Genomic DNA, 20,603 nt, shown 5'->3' on the forward strand with positions numbered 1-20,603 from the left:
GTTTTTAGTTTGTTTTGCTAACCCTCTGCCAGCAAAAATGGAGCTCGGGGGGGGGGGAGGGGCACAAGCAACCTTCCCGGGCACCGTTTTTGGCTACGGCGGCCTCCTGCAGCCCTCTACCAGCAAAAACAGGGGCCGTTTTCACTGGCAGAGGGCTGAAGGAGGCCTTCACAGCCAAAAACAGAGTCTGTCACAGCTACAAACAGAGCTCCATTTTCACTGGCAGAGGCACCGTGGGCCAGTCTTTTGCTGTTTCGAGGGTGGCCCCGCTACCAGATCTAAGCACCCCATGGGCCGCATCTGGCCTGCGGGCCTTGAGTTTGACACCCTTGCCTTAAACAGCCATTAAAGTTATTTGTTACTGTGGAAAATTCTTTTGGATTACTCTCAAACTTTTCTTACCAAAGTTGTTGGCAGTGTCACTCTTCAATATCTTATAAAGGTTATAGATCTTCTTGAGTTCAATCGGCTTTGAGTTTTCATCTTCCTGGATCTTCCGCATTAATTCCTTCCTTATCATCATGTGAGGTGCACTTCTTTTATTTTTCTAGTATTTTAACTGGCAGAAGGTGGCATTTTATCAGCAAACAGGAATATGTCAGTTACTTCTGAGCTTCACTTGTTAAATCAATTGCATTTTGAATGTTTTTGAAACAATCATTTTGGAGATTTTATCATGCTAGCTGTCTTGAGTACTGAGTACTAATCTACATTTTAGTAGTTTATTAGCTATTCTAAATTCTGTATGTGTTTTAGCAAAGAGACACACATCCTGAGGCCATAAGGTTTCTCATAACTATTCAAAATCACGGGTACAATTTCCGGGGACATTCCTGAGGCTGGCACCAAATTTGGTGAATGACAGTTGTAAATCCACATTTAGCAATGAGCCACTGAGAGGGATAAAAATGTGTGAGAATGCTTGTAGATATGCAGATGTGATGTTTGGCTGTGCAAATGACTGTAATACCTTGTGTGCTGTATTTCATTGAGGCACAATTTTGCACTGATCAAATACAGCAGAACAATTGGGGCTTGTATGATGCTTATAGTTATGCTGTGATAATTATTTTGGAAGTGTTTAATCCAAGTGCAATTGTTGAAAAACTGTTAAAAGAGTTCTGTGCATTGCCTTTGGGAATCTGCCATACAGTGAATCTGATTCAGCATAAGGCGGGGTGTGGGGAGAGAGAGAGAGAGAGAGAGAGAGAGAGAGAGAGATTGCTAGAATAGAATAGAATAGAATTTTTATTGGCCAAGTGTGATTGAACACACAAGGAATTTGTCTTGGTGCATATGCTCTCAGTGTACATAAAAGAAAAGATACCTTCTTCAAGGTACAACACTTACAACACTTAATGATAGTCATAGGGTACAAATTTAACACTTAATGATACAACACTTAATGATAGTTATAGGCAACAAATAAGCAAGCAGGAAACAATATCAATATAAATCGTAAGGATACAAGCAACAAAATTACAGTCATACATTCATAAGTAGAAGGAGATGGGTGATGGGAACGATGAGATTAATAGTATTGCAGATTTAGTAAATAGTTTGGAAGTGTTAGGGAATTATTTGTTTAGCAGAGTGATGGCGTTCGGGAAAAAACTGTTCATGTGTCTAGTTGTTCTGATGTGCAGTGCTCTATAGCATCGTTTTGAGGGTAGGAGTTGAAACAGTTTCTGTCCAGGATGTGAATATTTTCACAGCCCTCTTTTTGATTCGTGGAGTATACAGGTCCTCAATGGAAGGCAGGTTGGTAGCCATTGTTTTTTCTGCAGTTCTAATTATCCTCTGAAGTCTGTGTCTGTCTTGTTGGGTTGCAGAACCGAACCAGACAGTCATAGGGGTGCAGATGACAGACTCAGTAATTCCTCTGTAGAACTGGATCAGCAGCTCCTTGGGCAGTTTGAGCTTTCTGAGTTGGCACAGAAAAAACATTCTTTGTTGTCCTTTTTAATTAGATGGGAGAAAAGACTCAAAAGCAGCAGAAGGCTCCTATTTTCTCAATAAATGAATCCTCCATGTGCAGAGGCATCTTACCTGTGATTATCGATGGGAAATAAGATAAATGGTTGACTTTGGGCCTTGTCTTTGGCTTTCTGGAGGCATTTATCAGAATGCGATTGGAAAATAGATGCTTGATGGACCTTTGGTCTGATCTGCATGGAAGTGGGAGAGGGAGCCTGCATTAAAATTAGCTTGTAAAAATCTAATGTGATTGTGTTAAGATTTCTCTCTCCCAGGCGGCAGAATCGGGTGACGCTTTGAAGGATAACTGTGTGCATTTCTGCTGAGTCCAGCGATTTGAAAGTTCATGCTAAGTGGTTTGTGTCACCATAAATAAAACTGAAACTTCTATTCTTTCTCTCTCTCTCTCTCTCTCTCTCTCCATGGTTATTTTTTAAATGAAGTTTTTTACAAACTGATCTGGACCTCAGTCTTTTTTTGGTTTAAACTCAGATGCAGACTTGTTGCTGAAGGAACAAAAATACTCCGCTTGGCTTGCGTTTTTGTTCTTTCTTCTTTTCTTCTGGGAGGAAGAACCAAGTCATCTTGTTATTTTGCTAAGAAAAATAATTTGGGTGCTTAGGAACACCATGAACATTTGTTTTCTGTGGCATTTTTCCATTTTTTTATTCATTTGGCTTTTTACAGTTGTTTGGGGCTCAGTATTTACTGTACAGGTAGTCCTCAACTTACAATCACAATGGAATTTTGGTCATAAGTCATTACAATTGTAATTCGAGGCACCACTTGACTGGCCTTAATTTTATTACCACTTTTATGATGGTCATAAAACAAATCAGTCAACAAACAAATTACATGGTTCCTAAGCAAATCATGTGGTGGTTAAGCAAATCCAGTGTATTTAATGGGTGTTTCGGGCCATTTTCTACTAGAAAATGGCAAAAAAGTTGCTAACTGTAGCCACATGATTGCAGGGTTTCCCAACTGGTTGTAAATGTGAACCGGTTGCCAACTGCTCAAAATGCAGTCGCATGGTTGTTATGCAATCGGTCATAAGTCAAGGACTATCTGTAATGAGGGCTGTGGAGTAAAATTGAAATTGTTAATTGTTTTTTTTTTCATTTCTGTTTCTGGCTGTTTGTTGTATTTTATTATTATATTCTTTTCTTACCATATTTTATTGCATTTTATTTTGTTCTACGAGACCAGGAGTCTGAATAATTGGGCAGCAGAGTAAATTAATTAATTAATTGTTTTAATGGTCATTTTAATAGATATTTAATGTGTATCTTGGAAAGCACCTGGCTGACCATTCTTGGAACCGGGAAGCATGAGATGGATGTCTCATTTCATCCAGCATAGCTCTTTTGTTTTAAGCAGAGCAACCTGGTGTATTTTATGTACCCATATGTTCCACGGAGGGCAATGGAGAACAGCCATTTTGTAATTCAAGAAATTGGAGTTGATTAATCTGGTGGTTAACTAATTGGTAGAGGATATTGATAGATGAATAAATCCACATCTCTGAATCAAGAGCACTGCCTCTTCTCCCCTTCATAACACAGACCCCTGTCTAGATGCGTTTTGATCATAAGAACTCAGAAATAGCTCATAATTCTGTAATGCAGTGTTTTTAAACCTTGGGCACTTTAAGATGGTGGACATGCCGGCTAGAGAATTCTGGGAGTTGAAGTTCACCCATCTTAAACGGTTGAGAAACACTGGGCCCAATTTGCAATGGTTGGATTCATAGCTCAGCCATTTCTAATTTCTTCATTGCAACTTTTAAGCTAAACGTTGCCTTCTGCACAGCAGTGAACCACTCTTTTTGGTATCTGAGGCATGGATAAGATGCTTTGGGTCAGGCAGGAACCCGTATTTTATATGTTTATTTATTTATTTTATCGAATACATATTAAATAATATATATAAGTATAAGCATGAATTGAATACATAAAATGAATACAATTAAAGGGAACATTAGGACAGGGACGGTAGGCACGCTGGTGCTCTTATGCACGCCCCTTACAGACCTCTTAGGAATGGGATGAGGTCAACAATAGACAGTCTTTGGTTAAAGCTTTGGGGATTTTGGGAAAAGAGTCAGGTAGTGCATTCCAGGCATTAACAACTCTGTTACTGAAGTCATATTTTCTGCAAATATCGAGATTGGAATGGTTCACTTTAAGTTTGAATCTATTGTGTGCTCATGTATTGTTGTGGTTGAAGCTAAAGTAGTCATTGACAGGAAGGACATTGTAGCAGATGATTTTATGAGCTATGCTCAGGTCAGACTGAAGGCGGCGTAGTTCTAAATTTTCTAATCCCAGAATTTCAAGTCTGGTGGCATAAGGTATTTTGTTGCGAGCAGAGGAGTGGAGGACTCTTCTTGTGAAATATTTCTGAACGCACGCAATTGTGTTAATATCCGATATGCAGTGTGGGTTCCAGACAAATGAGCTGTATTCGAGAATTGGTCTAGCAAATGTTTTGTATGCTCTGGTTAGTAGTGTAATCTTACCAGAGAAGAAGCTACACAAGATTAGGTTTACAACTCTTAATGCCTTTTTGGTGATGTTGTTACAGTGGGCTTCGGCACTTAGATCATTTGATATGAGTCCATATCAAGGTCCTTGACAGAGTGAGGGTCATCTACAAGGTCATGTCCACTTAGCTTGTATTTTGTGTTCTGATTCTTTTTGCCAATGTGTAATATTGGTCAGGCTCATGGTACAGCATGGGTAGAGATGCATACTGCCTGGTACTGACAAGATTGTCTTGCATTTTTTCTCTCTTTTAAGTTAGTAACACGGTTGTTAAGTGAATCTGGGTCCCCATTGACTTTGCTCGTCAGAAGGTCGTGATGATCCCAGGACACTGCAACCGTCATAAATAAGAGTCAGTTTCCAAGCATCTGAATTTTGATCACGTGACCACGGGGATGCTACAATGGCTGTAAGTGTGAAAAATGCTCACTGTTTTCAGTGCCACTGTAACTTCGAATGGTCACTAAACAAACTGTTGTAAGTTGAGGACTACCTGTAATGGAATAAAGCTCAAGGTGTCTGAGATAATCAATTCATGTTCCAACCAAATAGAGCAGGGCTGTCAAACTTGCGGCCCGTGGGCTGGATGCATCACACCCAGTTTAGCGAAGGGGAAAAAAGTCACGATATGTCACATGATGCTGCCATGACACCGTGAGTTTGACACCCCTGAGATAGAGGCTGACACAACTCTTTCCAATTGTGTGTGAATTGGATAATCATATACATCTATTAAATACATAAACAAGCAAATATGCTGTGTTCCAATGGAACTGAGAACCAGGGGTCAAATGCTCCCGGTTCGGACCAGATCGTCCAATCCGGTAGCGATGGCAGCGGGTGGTTCGGAGAACTGGTAGCAAAAATCCCTCCCACACCCCATGCCCAGCTGAGCTGCGCGATTATCAGAGGTTTTTTTTTTTAACTTTTAAAAGCATTTTTCTTCGGCTAAAAAAAATGCTTTTAAAAGTAAAAAAAAAAAGCCTCTGATGATCGCGTGGCTCAGCTGGGATCATCAGAGCCTTTTAAAAGCATTTTTTCTACAACCTCTTTGGCCGAAGAGGTTGTAGAAAAAATGCTTTTAAAAGACTCCTCTGGAGATCCCAGCTGAGTTGCCTGATCATCAGAGGCTTCTAAAAGCATTTTTTTACAATCTCTTCGGCCAAAGAGGTTTGTAGAAAAAATGCTTTTAAAAGTAAAAAAAAAAGTTAGCCACGCTCACCCAGTCACATTACCCCCCTCACCAAGCCATGCCCACAGAGCCGGTAGTAACAAATTTTATATTTCACCCCTGCTGAGAACCTTTCAAATTTCCCATTACACAGAACAAAGGAATGTAAAGAAAATCTGTCCCCACCCCCCTTTTTTTTGTCCTAGGGGTGCTAATGTAGATGGTGAGTCCATACTGGCAATCACTTAGCAGGCACCCCACAAAACAACAACAACAATGAAATCACTTTATAAATAATTCCTATATCCTAGAAACAGAGGGTTGACTCCTAACTCTCAAAGGTTCTTATTTTTAATTTGGGAAGTTAGGATAACAAAGCCCCAAACTCTTATTTTTTCTAAAAGTATTCCTCATAATTATTTTTTAGATTTCTTTAGGAGGTGAACAAGTAGGATGTGTGGGAGTGGATGGGAAGGAGATATATTGCTCTTGTTGGGGCATATTTAAAGGTTTTAATGCTAATTGTGAGCCTGGAGTGTAACGACATCAAACAGCTCTGCCTGAACATAATCTGATCTAAATGGCCCCATCTTCTGGATTTCACTTGTGCAGCACAAATGTCTGTCCTAAGGGAGAGTTTGCACAGATGTTTAACTTGTACAAGCCTGAGCTCAACTCTATGGGGATTTTGACTCACGGAGAATCCAGGGCCAAGGACCATGCAAAGACCCTGCAGGTGTCTGTGCTCTCACTGCAGGTGTCTGGAGGGCTCTGCCCGCAGTGTGAGATGGAGAATGCTATCAACATATCGCTACCCTGCAAACATGTTGCAGGGACATGTCAGTTAGGTTTTTTTTAAAAAAAAAAAATCTGTATTCAGGTAGTCCTCGACGTACGGCCGCAATTGAGACCAGAATTTCCGCTGCTAAGCAAAGTAGTTGTTAAGTGAGTCACATCTGATTTTATGACCTTTTTTACCATGGCTGTTAAGTCAATCCCTGCACTTGTTAAGTAAATCATGTGGTTGTTAAGCAAATCTGACTTCCTCCCCTTGACTTTGCTTGTCGGAAACCAGCTGGAAAGGTCGCAAATGGCAATCACACGACCGCAGGATGCTGCAAACATCATATATACGGGGCAGTTGCCAAAATATTGATCACGTGACCATGCTGCAACAGTCATAAATGTGAGGATCAGTTGTAAGTCATTTTTTTTCAGAGTCAATGTAACTTCAAACAATCAGAATAACAGAGCTGGAAGGGACATTGGAGGTCATCTAGTCCAACTCCTTGCTCAAGCAGGAGACCCTACACCATTTCTGATAGATGGCAGTCCAGTCTCTTCCTGAAAGCCTCCAGTGATGGGGCACCCACAGCTTCTGAAGCTAAGGTGTTCCATTGGTTGATTGCTTTCACCATCAGAAAATTTCTCTTTATTTCTAGGTTGAATCTCTCCTTGATCAGTTTCCATCCATTGTTTCTTGTCTGGGTTTCCGGGGCTTTGGAGAATAGGTTGACCCCGTCCTCTTTGTGACAGCCGTTCAAATATTGGAATACCGCTATCATGTCACCCCGGTCCTTCTTTTCCAGCCATACCTAGTTTCTGCAACCGTTCTTCTATGTTTTAGCCTCCAGACCCCTAATCATTTTGTTGTTCTCCTCTGCACTCTTTCTAAAGATTGAATCTAAAGACTCAACCATTAAATGAATGGTTATAAGTCAAATACTACTTGTCTTGTAGAACTCCTGATCTGATGAAAATCGGAAAGTGTGAGTTTTTCATATTTCCAGATTTTCCTCCTGATTTGTTCAGCAAAACTTTGACATCATTGCTCCCATTTTAGGTATAACTTCTTGTCCTTTTCTAGGGATGATTCATTGCTGCAAATAATTAAAGGGTAGGTTAGTAATAGACAGGAAGCCAAATAGTTCTAATTTTATATTTCCTCCTCCCTCCCCTTAAAGTAAGACACTAACTCTAATTTTGCATTAATTAATACAATGGTGCAACCTACAGATACTGAAATGTTCTGGGCACAGGGCAGAAATGCTATATAGGCCAAACCTTGTATAATCTGGTACCCTGCGGATGTATTATTCAATCAAAACCCACCTTCATGTTACTTAAATCTATGTACCAGATATTATGTATCAGATACTTTGGCATGATAGAACTTGGGCTTTCTCTCTGAGACATATTTTCAGATATCTCACCAAAGCTATCATACCCTCTCAGCTTTCCTTCCTTCTTTCCTTCCTTCCTTCCTTGTTTACAAGATATGGTCAAAAAAGTCAAGGTAACATTTATTGCAATCTAACTGAAATGCTCCCCATTTTACCTATGTGGTGCATTTTGACTTTTTTGACCATACCTTTGAATACCCGTTCCTCTTTCCTTGCATAAAAATAAATGTAAGTCCAAATAACAAAGAAGTATTTTAAAAAGCAGTGCTTCGGAAATGCAGGAGCACAAGGATTATCCTAGAGCAAGCACGGTTTGGAGACTGAATCCCACAAGCTGGCAACCATACTAACACAATCTCCCAGTTCCCTCCATCTGCCTTTGCAAGGCTTAGTTTCCGGTCTCCTGATTTTGCTTTTATTTTTTTAAACCCGTCCATGTTCCTCTGACTCCTTCTTAAAGGGTGTGATCTGAAAGCAGATGCCATATAGAATATAAATTATGGGCAGGCTTCCATACAATATGGAAACCTTGCTTAGTGTTATCCATGGTAAAGAACATATTCCCTTTCTGCAGCACAAGCAATCACAGAACAGAATAACAGAGTTGGAAGGGACCTTGAAGGTCTTCTAGTCCAGCCCCCAAGTCTTCCCTGTCCAGTACCAAGTCACTTTTGCATTTTAGGGCTGGGCAGCACTTCCTGTTGTTGTTATAGAAGAATAGAATAGAATAGAATAGAATAGAATAGAATAGAATAGAATAGAATAGAATAGAATAGAATAGAATAGAATTTTTTATTGGCCAAGTGTGATTGGACACACAAGGAATTTGTCTTGGTGCATATGCTCTCAGTGTACATAAAAGAAAAGATACGTTCATCAAGGTACAACATTTACAACACAATTGATGATCAATATATCAATATAAATCATAAGGATTGCCAGCAACAAGTTATAGTCATACAGTCATAAGTGGAAAGAGATTGGTGATGGGAACTATGAAACGATTAATAGTAGTGCAGATTCAGTAAATAGTCTGACAGTGTTGAGGGAATTATTTGTTTAGCAGAGTGATGGCCTTCGGGAAAAAACTGTTCTTGTGTCTAGTTGTTCTGGTGTGCAGTGCTCTATAGCGTCGTTTGAGGGTAGGAGTTGATACAGTTTATGTCCAGGATGCGAGGGATCTGCAAATATTTTCACGGCCCTCTTCTTGATTCGTGCAGTATACAGGTCCTCAATGGAAGGCAAGTTGGTAGCAATTATTTTTTCTGCAGTTCTAATTATCCTCTGAAGTCTGTGTTTTTCTTGTTGGGTTGCAGAACCGAACCAGACAGTTATAGAGGTGCAAATGACAGACTCAATAATTCCTCTGTAGAATTGGATCAGCAGCTCCTTGGGCAGTTTGAGCTTACTGAGTTGGCGCAGAAAGAACATTCTTTGTTGTCCTTTTTTAATGATGTTTTTGATGTTAGCTGTCCATTTGAGATCTTGCGATATGATAGAACCCAGAAATTTGAAGGTTTCTACTGTTGATACTGTGTTGTCAAGTATTGTGAGAGGTGGAAGTATGGAAGGGTTTTTCCTAAAGTCTACCACCATTTCTACGGTTTTGAGTGTGTTCAGTTCCAGATTGTTTTGGTTTAGGTAGTTCTTGACTTACGACCACAATTGAGCCCCAAACTTCTATTGCTAAACGAGAATTGTTAAGTGGGCTTTGCCCCATTTGGCAACCTTTCTTGACACCGTTGTTATGTGAATCACTGCAGCTAAGCTAGTAACATGGTTGTTAAGTGAATCTGGCTTCCCTGTTGACTTTGCCTGTCAGAAGGTCGCAAAAGGGATCACCCAGGACACTGCAATCGTCATAAATATGAGTCAGTTGCCAAGCGTCTGAATTTTGATCACATGACCATAGGGCTGCTGCAATGGTCGTAAGTGTGAGAAATAACTGTAAGTCACTTTTCAGTGCTGTTGTAACTTCAAAAGGTCACTAAATGAATGGGTGTAAGTTAAGGACCACCTGTAGACAGTAGTCTGACCCAGATCAGCTACTGTCTACATGGGTAAAATCTAAACATTTTTTGTCTAGTTTTCCACATACACACACATACCTACACTACGAGATGTGTGTCAACTTCCTCCTAGAATTCTCAGTAATGATTGCATATATGTATTTGTGTATATGAGCTGTCAGGACCCAAAGAGAAAATTCTGCTTTGTACTATTATTATTTTTTTGCAGTAATTTCTGCATTGTTTTCCAAGAGGACTGCTTGATACCACTGAGTAAATGTTCTCTTCCCTACTAGCAATTCCACAAATTGAACGGAGGGATTGACTTGATTCACCAATCAGAATGAAATGCACTTCAATGGATTTGATCAGCCAAGACAGTTTCTGCATATGGACATTTGGATGGCTTGAAACTGGATCTGATTCAGATGAATGAGCCAATTTAATTCAGATGTCCATATCAAATAGAATTGATCTTCCGAATACCTTTGAATCTAATTGGATTCAGGTCATGCACCTCTTTGACTTAAAACATAAATCACTATTAATCCAAATTTCGGCAATATGGGAAACTGTGGTTTGGAGATTAAAACAAGCTATGGTTATTGAAGGTAGTGATGGCTTTCTGTTTAGTTATCCTCTGGTTATACTACTCATTAGGGCAGGGGGTGTCAAACTCGATTTCATTGAGGGCCGCATGAGGGTTGTGTTTGACCGTGTGTGTGTGTGTGTGTGTGCGCAGAGTGGGCGTGTCACTCATGTTGGGAGCGCCTATGGCAGCCCCAAGTGTTTTAGCTGGCAGAGGGTTGCAGGAGGCTGCTGCAGCTGGAAACGGAGCTCATGAGCACGTTTTTCCTGGCAGAGGCATCATGGACCAGTCCTTCACTGTATCCAGGGTCGGCCAGATCTAAGCACCCTCTGGGCTGCATCCGGCCTGCCTTTTGACGCCCCTGCATTAGGGACACACACTAACCTTATCACAATGTGACTTAGAGCAGCGTATCTCAACCGTGACAACTTAAAAATGTCTGAACTTCAATTCCCAGCATGCTGGCTGGCGAATTCTGGCAGTTGAAATCCACATGTCTTTAAGTTGCCAAGGTTGAGAAGCAATGACTTAGAGGATTGTAACAGGCCCGATTTGTAAACATTATATACAGGGGTGAAATCCAGCATGTTCTGACAAGTTCTGGAGAACCGGTAGCGGAAATTTTGAGTAGTTTGGAGAACTGGCAAATACTACCTCTGGCTGGCCCCAGAGTGGGGTGGGAATGGAGATTTTTCAATATCCTTCCCCCAGGAGTGGGGACGGAATGGGGATTTTGCAGTATTCTTCCCCTGCCACGCCCACCAAGCTACACCATGCCCACCAAGCCATGCCCACAGAACAGGTAGTAAAAAAATTTGCATTTCACCACTGATTATATATGATCCCAGCAGTTCCCTCTGCTCTCTCAATTATATATTGCAATATACCTCTTTGGGTCCGAAAACAGCATATCAATTCTCTGAAGGAATGGGTGGATTAAAGCATAAATATTTTGTCACTGCTGAACTTTAGTAGATCTGTCCTCCTGACCACACACATTCCTATTTAACTTAGTATCTAAATCATGCCTTTCTTGTAAGTCCTTAGCCCAACATAAAAGCAACTCAGTCATACCGCATTATTCCCCATAATAGAGACACTATTTTCCTGTTCCCTGCCAACACACAGATATCTCCCTTCCACGTTTCTAAAGCCCCATGCATGAAATTGTCCACCGTAAGTTACTCATTCAAAGAAAAAGAGACTAGAATGAGAGGCGTGTTTTCATAAAACGTTGAATGAAACTCACTTTCTCTCTAGTTGCAGCATGGCTGCAGTATTATTTCACATTATTAATACCGGTTCAGAGGTTAGGGGTCAAATTATGAGTGAGGCTGTGTGCTGTAAACATGTTCAGCGACTATTGGTAAAACCAGAGTTCACACACACCCCAACACCCCAGTGTAGAGAATGGAGATTTTTCAGACAACTCAGGAAAGAGTTAAGAGCCTATACTTTGTACAGGTAGTCCTCAACTTATGGCCAAATTGAGTCCAAATTTTCTGTTGCTAAGTGAGACAGTTGTTAAGTGAGTTTTTGCCCAATTTTACAACCTTTCTTGCCCCAGCTGTTAAGTGAATCATTGCAGTTGTTTGGTTAGTAACGTGATTGTTAAATGAATCTGCCTTCCCCATTGACTTTCCTTGTCAGGAGGTCGCAAAAAGGGGATCGCACATTTCTCCCGGGGAACACCGCAACTTTTATAAACGTGACTCAGTTGTCAGGAATCTGAATTTTGATCATGTGACCACGGGATTGCCGTGATGGCCGCAAGTGTGAAAAACGGTTGTTAACTCACTTTTTCCAGTGCCGTTAAAATTTCAAACGGTCACTAAACAAATGGTTGTTAAGTCGAGGACTGCCTGTTCAGCAGGAGGCTTACTCTTTCTGTCTTGAGAAAGGATGTGCTTATAAGAACAAAATAATGTCACTTATTTCAAATAGGAAGGGGGCATCCTTGCAGCCTCTCTGGCTTATCCTGCTGAATGAGACCCAGTGGATTCCTTTGCCTCCCCCCACCCAAATCTTCCCCTAATTGCTTCCACAGCTGTGCTCTCCTTTGGTCCCCCAGGGGTCATCTCCTGCAGATATCTCCTGCAGTGGCGTAGCTGGGGAGAGGGAAGGGGGGCTATAGCATCCTCCAAACCCGCTAATCCTATTCTTTTTGAAACAAAATGTAATTTCAATCGAATGGAAAGAGCGGGTGCACAGAATTTTCCAACCGGGAGGCGTTATCTTTCTCCCTCTCTCTTCCTCCTTTCCCCCTCCCGCTCCTTTGATCATAAGGCCTGGGTACCATCCCCGGTTTAGATCTTCGGAGTGGGGGGGGGGAAGGCATCCTTTCTCTCTCCCCCGCCCCCCTACAAGCCCCATCCTTGGATCACCTTTGCGAGCCAACAGAAGGCGGCAGGGGAGGTTCGCTAACCAGACCACTTCGCTCCTCTCCTCGCAATGCTAGCGCTACCCCGGCGCCTAGTAATTCACAGCCTCCCCCCAACCCCCCCCCCCGGTTAAGGAGGAGGAGAAAGGGGCGGAGACTAGCGACTTGGGGAGGGCGGGGAGGAAGAGAGCGGGAGAGGTCGGTCATGGGTGCCGCGGGAGCCGTGCTAGTCCGGAGCGGGAGGGGGGAGATGTGAGGGTGTCCTCTACCCCCCCGCTTCCTCCCCCCCCCGGTATTCTCTTTGCAAAGGGGAAAAAAGAGATTGTGGTGCTTCCCTCTCCTGCCGATCAAACCCTCATCATCTCTTGCCTTGATAAGCAGCTTCTGCACCGGGCAGCGAAAGAAGAGATTTTTTTTTAAAATATTTTTTTTTGGCCACTTCCCTCTCCCTCGCCGGTGAGGGTGGGGCGTCCCAGGAAAAGTGAGGTGTCTCTTTCTCTCTTCTCCCTCTCTCACTCTCCCCCCCTCCCCATCACTACTCTCTTGCCCCGTTTCCCCAGCTACCACCTCTTCCGTATTAAGACCTCCGAATGTGCGTTTCTCTAGAGTTACAAGCATCCACCAAGCCTTCTCCAACCCGGGAAGAATTTAATCCTCGAACTGATCCACCAACTAACCCCAACTGAAGATCAAAGAGGGTGGGGGCTGCAGAAAAAGGACATCCTCATCACCCCCCACCCCTCCTTAGCCCCTTTTTTGCATCGGGGGACGGCGCCAGCTGGGACCAAAACACGAGCCTGCCTGCCTGCCTGCCTCCCCCTTAAGATGCCAACCCCGCTGATGAAAGCGCCCGAGAGATGATCAAACGCTGAAAGGACGGAAGATTGCACTATTTTGACCCCCTTCGACTTCCATAAAATATATATTTTTTAAAAAAAAAAAAGAAAAAAGAAAAAAAAACTTAGTGGGACCTTAAAAAAAAAAAGCGCCCACTCTTCCTTGCCCCCAGCTTCGCTTCCGTTGGCATCAATCCGCTCCTCCGCCCTGACCAATTTCGTTTGGGTGATGGTAAGTTTCGCCTCACTTTCCAATCTTTGGGCTTTGCTTGGCGGGGGCCCAGAGAAGTTTATGGGCTTTCTTGGAGGGCGGAGGAAGAAAAGTCCGCGGCAGGTGGATCGGGGCAAAGAGAGGGGAGTTTAGCCGGGAGCGAAACAAGACAGAAAGAACGGAGATATGTAAAGCGGGTGTATGTGTATGGGGGGGGGTTGTTGTACCGCCCGTAGGGTGAGGGGGGGTGATGGGTTCTGATTAAGTGGGGGACCCACCCCTCCGTTGCAAGAGTGCGCCGGCGATTCGGTGCACTTCTTAACCCTTTTACCCCCTCTAGGGGAAGAAGACCCCTGCCTCTCCCCGTCCCACCCCCACCTCACTCCCGGTTGCCGCAAGTGTCACAGTTTAATTCGCGGGGGGGGGGGATGTTAGTGAAACGAGAGATGGGGGGGAGGAGGAAGAGAGAAGCGGAGACTCAAGGCGAGCTGCGTCTGCAGAGTGTCTGGATAGCTCTCCTCTCTCCGGTGCGCTTTTACGCATGGAATTGGGGAGGGGGGGGGAAATGCGTAAGATCTGTGCAGGAGGCGGGAGGCGAGGGGCGAAAGTATGGCACACGCTCGCTCGCTCTCGGCAGCAGCCAGGCTTAGCCCAGGCTCGAGGTAGCGGAAAATGGCCGCTCTGGCGAGGGGGGCGGAGGAGGAGAAGGAGGGCGGGCGAGCCAGCCGAGCTGAACTTGAAAATGACGCCCAGCGGGGAGGGAGAGCCACCGCGGCTGTGCAACGCCAAGGCTGCTCCGGCGGCTGCCTTTCCCTCCGGCCTCTCTTGCGCTAGATGAACCTCCAGCCCTCTCCGCCACCCCCCGGCCTTCCCCGCCCAGCCCAGCCCAGGAAAGGCCGAGCAGGAACTCCCTCTCCAAGAGCTGCTCTCCCGCCGCACCCGGCCCCGCCTCGCAGTGCCCCAGCCCTTTTGCGCGTCAAAATTCGCTTGTCTCGCGGGCGAAGCGAGCTGGGCCCTGCGGCAGGAGGAGGCAGGCCGCCTCGTCAGCAGAAGCTGCGAGGTGCCGCTGCGGAGCACCGGCTGGACGAGAGAGGGGAGGGGGGGTAGAATTCATCCCCATGTATACAGATACCCGTTGGGGAAGCTGCCTCACCACCCCAGCCTTAATGTTGGGGAGGGGTTTATTGTGCGCGTTGCGGGTCCCGCGTCCGCCGGTCCTTCCCCAGCTGCAGGCTTTAAGACCGGAGCCTCCGCGCATAGCAAGCTGAGGCTGACTTCTGCTGCGTCAAAGCAAAACAGGATGGCGTTTCCTTGCACGGATCTCCTGGCTTTTCCTCTGGTGGACGAATTTCGCCCGCCGGACTCTCTCTGTGTCTCTTCCCCCACCCCCGTGCAAAAAAAAGGAGGCTCGGGGTAATCCCCAAAACTCCGAAGTGAAAGTCAGTGGCGCTTTCTCCCGGGTAAAGGGTGTTCGGGATCTCCCATTGGAAAGGCTAAAGATGATTGAGGAAAGGAAGGGGCGGTGAATTGACGGGCTGGTGTAAGAAGACCTAATGTCAGTCTTTTCTTGAGTGAAGGATCGCCGGCCGCCTTTTCTCTCTTTCTCTCGGCCGAGATTGTTTCCAGTTAGCCGCGTAGATCTTCTCCGCCTTGGAGAAAGAGGGGGAGTCAATCCGGAGTACAGTCACTGGGAGTTACCTCCAAATAAATATGAATAGCTCAGGAATTGGCCCTTCTCCTTTTGCGCGAGGAATCTTGCTCTAGGGGTTTTTAGGAGGAGAGAATCTGGCTCCAGAGAAGTGAGGATCCTGACGCAGTGTCCGGGTTCGTCTGAACATCCCGACGCGTAACTTCAAGAGAAAAGTTCTGCTTTCTTGGGCCCGCAATTTGCGCCTCGGGGTGCGCCTCAGATCCTCTGCGCGGCCTCTCTTGGCCTCATTTAAACCAGAGGCAGGCTGCTTTTGTTAACACACACACATACACCCCTACCTCCCCCCCTCCCTTTCTGACTCGTCAGTTATGGTACAATTTCCCTCCGACTTTGCCGGGGCGGCAGGAGCGACGGCGCTTTCATGTAACCTTGACACAAACTGAGTGAAAATACCTGTCAACCAGGAGAGACGGAATTTCTGGTTTTTTTTTATCCAAAGAGTGGAATGAGCTTTTCTGGAGGGGGGGGCTCGGCCAGGTGGGAGTAAAAATTTCAAGGACATCCCAGCAGAGAGAGAGAGAGAGAGAGAGAGAGAGAGAGAGAGAGAGAGAGAGAGAAAGAAAGAAAGAAAGAAAGAAAGAAAGAAAAAGATGTACTAACGGGACAAGTCAGGACCCCACTAAGGCACCGCAGAGATTGCGTCTTCCAAGCGTGGCTATGCCGGTAGATCAAGAAAGTACCGAGAAGGAAACCTGCCAAGAACCACAAAAGACAAATTCTGTAAAAGGTGAATTGGCTGGAAGAGTTCGGCCTGTTGGGGTCGGCCATGGCCCAAGTTCAGACTTCTGATTACAAATGTGGACTCTCGCTTTAGCTAGAGAGCCCTGCACAATTTAGTGCCTGTGGTTCCGGGGAAGGTGCTTCTGGTCTCCTAAATATCTTGCCTCGAGTACCTTGTGACAAAAGAGCTTCTGGCCTACTCGGAAGATTAACTGGTAGAAAGAACGTCTGGAAGCCCCAACTGTGCCTTGTCGAGTTTCTGCATGCGGGATGTCTCTCACGGTTTTTTTTCTCTCTCTCTTTTTGTCGTGGGAGAATACCCACCCCTTACCAAGATAGAAACCAAGACCTAGGCAACCGCTTCCTCTTGAGGTCATTAGGCCAATCCTTAATTCCCAAATAATTTCGAATCTGCTCTCCTGTTCTTTTATCTCATGCCATTTTGGTTAGGTGGGCAGAAGGTCCTTTCTAAATGGCTTGGATGAGAGAGGGCCCGTTTTTTTCAAAAGCCACCAATTATCTCCCTGATAGCCTTGGGCGCAACTGTCATTTATTTACTGACTTATTTATTACTCAGTCAACTGTTCAAAAAAAAAAGTAAAAATTATTTATGATTATTCCTCCCCCCCTTCCTCCCAGATTCACTTTCTATTTAAATCCTCCAAGATGCTAAATAAGTCCATGTGCGATTTGCGCGGGCACATTTTCCGTGTTAAAGAGCGTGCTCCCGGCTCTCCCAGCTCAAAAGTAAATCCCATTTGCTTTTAGTGGCCTTAATTCCAGATTAAAGAGCCTCGAGGGACTCCATAGACCTTTGCGTGTGATTTGCTTTGTCTAGGTGCGCGTGGGTGGGTGGGTGGATGGCTGGATAGCGGGTGATCTCTCCAAGCCGACAACTTCCTAGTCTTCATGGTGACCTCATTTTTAAAGTTCCTTTTTTTTGGGTGGCGGGGGGGGGGGCGGGGAAATCTCCAGCGGCGTTAATAACAGGACTTCTTAAAACTTTAGACCGTCAATAAATTTGAGCTGCTTTGCCATGAAGCGCCTGCCTAATTGCGGTAGAGGAGTTGCGGCTTTTGACGCGTAACTGGCAGCTTTGCCAGTGAAACATTTATTTTTTCTTCTGCTACCCATCCCGCCGCCCCTGTTCTAGAGGTGCCCCTTCTTATTCCCCTAGTTTCCTTTGGTTCGCTTCTCTATCTTGATCCTACCTTTGTGGACAAACTGGTGCTGTGTCGGAAAAATAGCCTGGAGGGCTGCGCTTCCGAAGTTAGGAACCATTGGCATTTTCTTCGGGTGGGCCGCCTAGTAAGTGTAACGTACCCCAACCCCCCAGGCCGCTAGTTGACCGGAGTTGCTCCCAGATAGGGTGGCTAACTTACTTCCTCCCTTTCCAATGTGGGGAGGGCTGAATAATTGGAGGAAAAGGGGATTTGAGAAGGGAAGAAATTCTCGGCCTCCCTCTCCATTCATTCCACTGCCTGGCGCTACGGCCTGGCTGCGTTTTGGAAGTGGGAGGCATAGAAACCTCATTATCTAGCCACAAACTTCGAATATCAAGGAGGGGGCTAGATTTCCCAGAGCTAAGAATTCCAGCGTCTGGAGATCTACATTAAGATTGCTTTTTCAAACCATATTTTGGAGCAGTGACAGCCGAAACCTGTTCCAAGATTGGAAGTTGGAAAGTATTGGAGAAAAAAACACGTGTTGGCTCTGTTTTTATTTTAATACTACCCCACACTCATACTCACTCACTCACACTTTTCCACCTCCAGTTGCTGAGTAGTGATTGATTCAACTTGCTCTTTTTTTTTAACCTGTTTTCCTAAATTCCATAAATACTGCGCACTGTGCTGTGCATTTCCCACCGAATTCAGGGGGACTGGTGAATAAAGTTGCTTAAGGTGGCTGGAAAAACTTCACAGTTCTCTCCCCACTACCCTTAGCCTTCTTAATACATGTCCAGAGAGGCAGGACCTTATTATTATTGTGGACACGATTTTTAAATTGATTTCCCCGCATCAGGCAGACAGGAGATAGAGCTGTACAGTAATTCCCTTGGCAAAGGGGAAGCAGAAACCAGGACTTGAAGTTTTAACATTCCTGCCTTGAGGTCGGTGGGTGACACTGACATGTTAAAAGGGAGCAAGCCTGTACCCCTTTTTAAAAACTACATATTTTATCTCCCAAATGGAGATGGTGGTGGATGGTGGTTCTTGCAAAAAATAAAATGGGGAAAAAGTATTTCTCTAAATTAGAGCCTTGTCTGCCTGTCTTACTTGCTTGCAGAAAAACTTATGTGAAAGTTTCATGCTGCTGATATCTTAAAATTTTGTATTAGCTTCTCCTACCTTATAGGAGATGAAGTCGCCCCCACCTCGTAGGCAAAAAAGGAGAACTCGAATTGATTTTACGGGGGGGGGATCAAATCCGTCCTCAGATCGCGTTTTTGCTCTCCTTTTGCCTTTCCTTTCACTTTTTCCCTCCTGATCTCTTTCTGCCTCTAGACAGGTTGCTTCTAAAAGTCCACTTTCTTCTTCCTAACCTTTCACTCGGGATTTTTTTTTTTTACTTTTTTCAAGGAAAACTTTAGTCGGTTTGCCTCCAAATTCTCATCTCCTCGAGTCTGTACATGCTTACTCGGAAGTAAAGCGCAAGTAGTCTTCCTGCGCCGCCCCCCCCTCGGAAAAAGAGGTCAGCCTTGGGCTGTCTCGCAAGTGTACTGTAGGAGCCGAACCGCCTTAAGCTTTATCTCTCCTCCTTTAAACTCTGCTGTTTTATATCAAATTCCCTTATAGGCCTTTGATTGCCGCTTCTCCCACCCTTCTCCCGGGCTTCCTAGGAAAACTTTTAAAAGAGAGGCTTATTTTTGTCCTGCGATTTCCAACTTGTTAAGGGCTATTTCCAGCCGCTTTAAAAAAAGAGTTTGGGGAGAGAGTCTCAGTCCTCTGTCTCTCGCGTCCCTCAACTCTTAGTTGAGTAGTAGTAGTAGTAATAATAAAACAATTGAGATACAACAATATGCCTTCCGGATCCGACGGATCTCTTCGGAAGAGGATCCTTCTTTTTCGTGGAGGTTGTCGGAGCAATCAAGTGTTATTCCATTTGGTTTTTTTTTTAATGGCTTCTCCACCACCCCCATTTTGAAAACTTGCGGCCGTATCCGCGCGCTTCTTCGGGACTAAGTCTCTGCCAACTCTTCCGCGGGACACCGACCGGGTCACACTTCCACGGCTTCGTGTCATTCGCTGTGTTCCCTCCCTCCCTCCTTCCCAGTCCCGACCCGCTTGCGCCGAAATTCAAAGAATTTTCAAATTATGACTTCTTCTTCTCTTTGCGTCTCTACACAGATGCCTGCGCGTAATTCTTCCGGCGGTTTCATGCGATTCGCGCGCCCTTAATTGATTTATTTTTATAACCCCCCCACCCGCTCTTTTAAATCCGCTCCTCTTAAATGCATTTCTCTCTTCCCCCCCCCCTTTGGTCCCACCCTCTGCTCCCTCCCTCCCTCCCTCCCTCGCCGTCTCCTCCTTCCTCCCCCGCACCGATCCATCGCCAGGGAAAGAGAGAGTGAGAGAGAAGAGAGAGAGAGGGAGGGAGTCAAGAAAACTGTTCCAGCCGCCGCCGAAATGACTCAGTAACTTTTGCGCTTGGATCTGCTTTTTCAAACCTCCCCCCCCCTCATCATCGCCATCCTCTTCCTCCTCCTCCTCCTCCACCACCACCGTTGGTTCCGCTAAAGCTCGGAGATGTATTCTTCACCCCTCTGCCTCGCCCAGGTAATTAAAAAGCTTTCTCACCCCTCCAAAAAGAACATTCTCCTTCGTACCCCCCCTTCCTTCTTCTCCTTCCTTCCTTCCTTCCTTCCTCCCTTCCTTCCTTCCTGCTTGCTTGCCTGCCCTGCCGCCGCTTCGGTCTCACTCTTTTTGCTTTCTCCTCGGCTTTTTCCTGCTTTCTCCCTGCAGTTTTGTCACCCAGATTGCCTGCGTGGTCGCGAGGTGGCTCGGTTGACGTACCCGCTGCTCTCCCTTTTCTCCCCACACCCCCCCCCGCCAGCAATGAATTTTAAAAAAAGAAAGAAAGAAAGAAAGCGTAGTTCTGCCAATTGCAAAAAGTGTGTGCGTGCATAACTGTCGGCGGGTGTGTGTGTGTTGTGTGCGGGGAGACTGGGGAAGGAAGGACAGGGCTGGCGTTGTGTTCTGCAGCCCCTCCGGTGCAGCCTGCACTAGCCGTCAGATCTTTTTTTTTTTTTCCCTTTTTCCGGCAGGTC

At 45.1% G+C, this 20,603-nt stretch overlaps 1 protein-coding gene across 3 annotated transcripts in view; it reads left to right on the plus strand.

The window, feature by feature from the left end:
- Positions 1-20,603, plus strand: part of NFIC (nuclear factor I C) — a 316,258-nt gene that overhangs the window by 104,232 nt on the left and 191,423 nt on the right. The window contains exon 2 of one of the 3 annotated variants that reach the window (XM_058163357.1): positions 20,033-20,112. In XM_058163357.1, the coding sequence (XP_058019340.1) occupies positions 20,083-20,112 (30 nt within the window). In that variant the 5' untranslated portion in view covers positions 20,033-20,082. Of the gene's footprint in view, positions 1-13,209; positions 13,924-19,919; positions 20,113-20,603 lie in introns of those variants that run through there. The other 2 variants (XM_058163358.1, XM_058163356.1) reach the window with 2 other exon arrangements.

Source organism: Ahaetulla prasina, chromosome 1 (genome assembly GCF_028640845.1).
Source record: "Ahaetulla prasina isolate Xishuangbanna chromosome 1, ASM2864084v1, whole genome shotgun sequence".
Lineage (NCBI taxonomy): Eukaryota > Metazoa > Chordata > Lepidosauria > Squamata > Colubridae > Ahaetulla > Ahaetulla prasina.